We start from the raw sequence: 6000 nt of genomic DNA, 5'->3' as shown, positions 1-6000 counted from the left end.
TCTGAAAAAAAAACCACCTTCTATGGAAGAACTTCACAAAAGAGACCTCTTACATTCTCTGGGTGGGAGATTACTGGGAGGGCTGGTGCAATTATGCGTTCTCATGCTGAATGGAGTGGAGCAGAGAGTTGTAGCTAATCTGCAACTCAAACAAGAGTAAATCTAAGATAATCAACAGCGAATTACAATGCGAGGCACAGGCAAAAACATAATGACTGGATGGGTGTGTGTCGGTGATTCACGCTATGCTTTTCAGACCATGGTGAAATACGCCCTCAGGCAGGAAACAGCTTAGTCAAAGAGCCACTCAACACATTTGGAAGGAAACAAGCACACAGCATTGCAAGAACAGGTAAAATGTGGAAACACAAAATTAGATTACACTGGCAGAATATAAATCAGAGCCTGTCACAGCAGCACTTGAACCAGGGGAAAGACTTTATAATAAAAATGTCAAAAACCTTCTGTGCAATTCTAAGTCTAAGCACAGAAGACCTTCAAGAAGTGTAAAGAATTTATTTCAAAGGTAGTAGTCTGTGCATGTTGGGCTTCTTGTTGTTGGCCACAACATGGCATCATTAATGGCTTGTATCTATTCTGTTATACAAATATATCCATTCATTAGTTAGTTCGCTATAAAGTAGTTTGTATGGTCAGTGATGGATTCACCATGAACCATGAGATTCAAGGGAAAGAACACATGCATGAACTGGATTAGGCGGCCAAAGAAGGAGGAATTATGTTTATTTACAGCTAAACTGTGACATCAAATACATTTTGTAGGAAACATCTTCTCATTATGTAAGGAAGAAATTATGTTAATTTACACATTATCCGATCTTGCATGACAAAATCTGCAATACAGAATTATTAAACCTTTTTATGGTTATATTTATGCGCTCACAGCAGTTGGGTAAGTAGGTAGAGATTGCGCTCTGGTTTAAAACAGGAAAAGTTTTAAAAGTGTTAATTTAAGGGTTGAGGAAAAAAAGAGTGACTGCTCAAAGGGCGTTTCCTGCCCCCAGTGGAATTTTGGTGGGATTTATACTCTGCAACTTTCTGAAACCAACGATCCAACATTCACACCCATTGCCGACTGTGCAGAGGTGAGAAAGGTGCCAGGGCTTGAGATATTCTCTCTATCTCTCTTCTTTCATTTGCTACACAATTATTTTTCATTTTTCATGTGAACAACTGAGTGCAACATTATAAATGTCTTGTTATAGAGACTGTGAAAATGTACACCCCATTGTGCCCAATATCCCATCTCCCCCTTTCTACAATGGATGGTTTTTCACTCCACCTTCCACTGTGGCCACTATGTTATTAAGAAATTACCACCAGTGACCACAGGCGTCACTAAACCCAACTGCAGCGTCAGACCGGTTTAAAACTTTTGTGGTGGTGAGCAGGGGGCACGACTGAAAATATCCCTACATCAAAAGACGCATAGCAGCAATAATTCTCTCCGCCCACTCATTGCTTGTGAGGTAAACAACAGAATCAGCACAAATGCACATGCATGGACTTGATTAGTCTAAACAGTGGATGTTGGATTACATTGTTGATCCTGGCTCAACATAGCTGGACGACCCTGCACTTTTGTTGCTGGAGCTCTCTGCATCATACCCCCCTGCTATGCAAATGCAATGGTCTCATTGAAATGAATGAGAATGCTGTGTTTTTTAACACAGTGCTATTGTTGGTCTAAATGTGGTGGTGTTAGGTGTGAGAGGGGTGATGACAGGCCTGTCTCTGGTGAGGACGAGAGAGGAAGTGCATTTCTTTGTGTTTATTAGCTTTGACAAGGAGTTAAGCTGAAATATCTTTTCTCTGTTGTGTCATTAGCTTGATGGGTGAATTAAAACAAAATTAAGAAATCTCTGATTCATCTCTTGTGCTTTGAGAAACCAGTAGATTATGGTTGTTGCTGAACATTTTCGAAAAGACTGCATCCTTCTTTAACAACATACACGTTTTTTGATTTTGACAAATCCCATTTTAATTGGAATGAAGAAGCACAAAAAGAATGCTTAAGATCTTTATAATTGTGCAAATAATCAAACAGACAAAGCAGAATGCAGAAATATGTCAAAATGATTATATATTTATGTACAACATACTTTTAAGCAATATTCCTTGTGTAAAATGCAAATGTCAGTGATTAAAAACACACACAGAGCGCATAATGATCATGTGTCAGCACTGACAGTTCCCAATAAAATGTTGGGACAGTGGCCATTTTTGAAAATAGAAAACATAATTTGCCATGTTCCCGTGAGATCAGGCTGTTTTTCCTCCTCAGCTTCTCCTCTGACGTCACTCTGCAGCTGATGGGACCAGCCCCTTCTTGGCACCCTGGTGGTAATGACTCTCCAGCTTCCCTGCAAGAGAAGGGGTGAAAGGGATGGGTGGGAGGGAAGAGAAGACGAAGGGATGAATCAAAACACCATCAAAGGGACAGAGTGACCTTTCTGAGAGCTCAAGGCCTGCTGATTAGAGACGGCCTCGGGTAGACAGGGGAGAGACGGAAAGAGACAGGACAAGAGAAAGAGAGATAGAGAGAGAGATGATGAGGTAAAAGGCCAATGAGACACTTTATTCCACAACAGAGAGAGATTAGACCCCAGCCTTTGTTGGCAGAAAAATAAGGTGTCTTTTAATTCAGTTGTATGGATGTACACCAAAGTAAAGAGATGCATACACTATTAGATTTACAATAAGAGTGCAGATTTAAGTAGGAAAATCAAAGCTCTCTGGTCCTCTGAGATGCAGACATTCTGTCTTTTTGGAGTTTAGAAGAAGCTTCAAATGATTAAAAATGGTCTGGAGCCAGACTGTAATCTGGAGAAGGCCTGACAGGCGGTAGGACATCAGGATCAAAATGGACACTGCAGTGAAAATAATTATTTATACAGTAAATAGTAGGGCGGTGTGATATGATCCTTGTGGGACACCTCTATCAACCATCTTGATCTGCAGCCATCTGCAACAACAGTCTTCATTCCAGCAGAAAGATATGATTTGTACAATCATGTAAACACAATCATCACAACCAGTGGAAAGCAGGAAAGGGGAAAGTGCTTTAAGTCACAGCAAATATACATTACGCTATACAATAGGAGTTGAGCGATTATCGGCTTGACTGATTATCAGATCTGATATTCAGTATTTTCACGATTATCAGAAATTGTTTGTCGACAAACTAAATTAATTTAAAAATGCTCTACTATGGCTCTGGTGAAACCATGTTTGAAGTCACCATGGTGTGGTCCACAGCATCTGATTGGTTACACATCACAAGTAACAGCCTATCAATACTGAAGGCTATTGTGTACACAGACTGGAGCATCTCCGGTTAGCCAGTGGAGCTGTGTGTTGAAGGTAAGGCAGCAGGTATCACTAAAGTTCCTCTACTCATTGCTAACTGCTAAGCTAAAGTAACTAGCAGATCTGAAGAGCATGTAACCAACTGTGGAATTAGCAAGAAATGTGCTAAAAGACAGAGAGCTATGAGTGCTTGAGCAGAACCAATGGAAGTCTGAATGTTGACATAAAGCAGCAAAAATGCTACTAATACCACAGAAACACTGGGAACAGTACGGTTACTGCAGCACATCAGTATGTGAGCAGCCAGTCAACTAATGTCACTTAAAAGAAATTTTATTCAAGCAGAAGTGAAATTACTTGAGTAAATGTGCACAGAAGTGTACTCTGAGTAAAAATTACTGCGTCACACTTTTAAAAGGGGGGAGGGGAGGGGTAAAACATATTATATGGTGATAATAATAATATATGATCAACCTGTTAAATCAATTGGCATTGCAATGCATATATACGCCATTCTCCTCCAGAACAGCAAGGAAAACAACCAATCAATTCCAGTCCGGCACTTTGCAGCCTGTGCATACAACTGATAATTACTAATGTACACTCAGTTGGCAGTTTATTAGGTCCATCTAGCTAAAACTAATGCAGTCTAATACAACTGTCCTCCAATAAATACTCCTTCATGAAGGTTATAACGTGCAGTTTTTATTTAAATTGTTTCAGAGAGGTGTTAATTCAATTGTGTGATTATTTTGGTAGATGTAGAGTTTGGTGCTGTTGAGCTGTACTGTGTTATACTGAGGTGTTTTTGTTCTTTAGCCAGTTTTCATTGATATAAATGGGGTGGACTAAATACTGGAAACACCTGGACACCACAAAGGCTGTCCATAGACTTTATGTAGCAGCTGTTTTGTGTTGGTATGTCAGTTATTGGTTCTCTTGGTTACTTATAATCAGTATCAGAATTGGCCCCGAAAAAAAAACATCGGTTGATCCCCATTACACAATCATCCAAGGAATGTTAATGTCTGTGCATGTTTCATAGCCGGCCAAGAATGGAGCAGTCAAGGATTCTTTCATTAATCCTTTTGGATCTTGTAGCTGAGCCAGTGAACGGCACCTGCACGAACTTGCTGATTAGCAGACTATCATTTGCAATCATAAAACAGTAGCCCCCATTGTTGTGAGAATTTCCATGGATATAATTTGTTGCTCACCAGTTCACATGAACCTCAGATGAGAATGTTTACAAAGATGAACGCAGCTGAGAATCTCAAAGGGGATTTTTATCAAGTTGCTATTTATATAAATGCTTGCAGCTATGGTGTGTAAATAAAACCCCTGCAGCCACTGACCAGAGCTGACCTCCTTATCTACTGTTACTGCCCCCTTTCTCTCTTAATACCGCTCTCCCATTATCAATCACATTTCCAATCCTCCCGTTAGAGCTCATCCTTACAAACTATGGCCTGCTGCTTTGTCCTCTTTCTGTGCAGAACAACCTCTGCTGGGTTTTGATAACCTGTGTTGACCACCATCCTTAACTGCAAGGCAAATAATAACCCTCTGTCTCTCTGCCGAACACAAGCCTCCTGCTTGTCAAACCGGAGCATTAGCTGGCTGTTTTCCCCCATGGCTGAGGCAGGGGAAAAAATGATACAAGTGTGACAGGCAGGGGTGGTGGTTGTCACTTGTGCTTTCTTTTCATGTTGTCACGTTGCGGCTGAACTCAGTGGGTAGTAGCAGCATAAACAAGTTGTTAAGGAGAAGTGCTGTTTGCTCACCATTTCCAAGCCTGTCTGAATGGCTGTCAGTGTCTGTCTGTTCTGCCAGGAGCAAGTGCTGCTTAGGCGTGGGAACACCTCTGGAATTTTTGGGTGACTGCTGCCAAAAGGTTATCCAAGCTCGCTTTAATGATAAATCCACCGTAACAGAAATGCATCATGGGTTAAAAAAAAAAAAGCTTTTTGAAACATTCAGCAGACACGGTCTAAGAGTAGTTCCACTCTAGTGTGTATTTTAGAAGAAAATAAATATTAGATGTTAAGAGCCCAATAACTGTATCATAAAATACTGAGATGGTAGCTGAGAGCCAGAGTCAGAGTGGTGTTGTGCCAGCTGACTTTTTTTTTTTTTTTTGTGTTAATGTTCGAACTCTTATAAGTCGCTCAACCCTTTCTTACTTCCTTTTGAGTGTTGTACAAGAGCTGGAGTCAATATAGTGGAAAAATGGCTCCGGCAATTTTCCTTGTGACAAAGTGACATTTCTGTAAAATGTTGCGTTTCAGCATATACGGCAACAAACTGAATATACAAGTCAAAACAAGCTCTCATGGACTGAGCATTTAGAAGCTGTACTGTGTTAGTTATTCATTTGGCAAATGTCAACACTGTTAGACCCACTTGTATCCGAGCAGAATGAAAAACTCCAAGGACAGCTAAAGATGCTGAACTGAAAATGGACTCAGTAAAAATACTTCTTGTTGGGTGTTTAAAGGATACTGAGGTGTGTAATATAAAAGTCCTGCCATTAGGGATTTGCCAGCCAGAGAGTGGCTTGCTAAACATAAATGAACAGGAGCAAAGATATTTTAACCACAATACAACATAAAAAAGATGTAACCATTCACAACAAAAGCCAAAATCACTTATCTGTAGTATTAGCGACGC

General features: G+C 40.3%; 1 protein-coding gene across 1 annotated transcript in view; it reads right to left on the bottom strand.

Annotated features, from left to right (window-relative positions):
• Window positions 1-2027: 2027 nt before the first annotated feature.
• trip4 (thyroid hormone receptor interactor 4) overlaps window positions 2028-6000 on the bottom strand; it is a 73419-nt gene continuing 69446 nt past the window's right edge. The window contains exon 13 of the mRNA XM_071489198.1: window positions 2028-2384. Within this exon, the coding sequence (XP_071345299.1) occupies window positions 2320-2384 (65 nt within the window). The 3' untranslated portion in view covers window positions 2028-2319. The remainder of the gene's footprint in view (window positions 2385-6000) is intronic.

This window comes from Trachinotus anak, unplaced genomic scaffold (assembly GCF_046630095.1).
Source record: "Trachinotus anak isolate AG129_WGS33_773 ecotype Australia unplaced genomic scaffold, CSIRO_AGI_Tana_v1 ptg000011l, whole genome shotgun sequence".
In the NCBI taxonomy this organism is placed as follows: domain Eukaryota; kingdom Metazoa; phylum Chordata; class Actinopteri; order Carangiformes; family Carangidae; genus Trachinotus; species Trachinotus anak.
The sequence above is the reverse complement of the archived record's forward strand: the minus strand, read 5'-3'. Positions and strand labels throughout refer to the sequence as shown.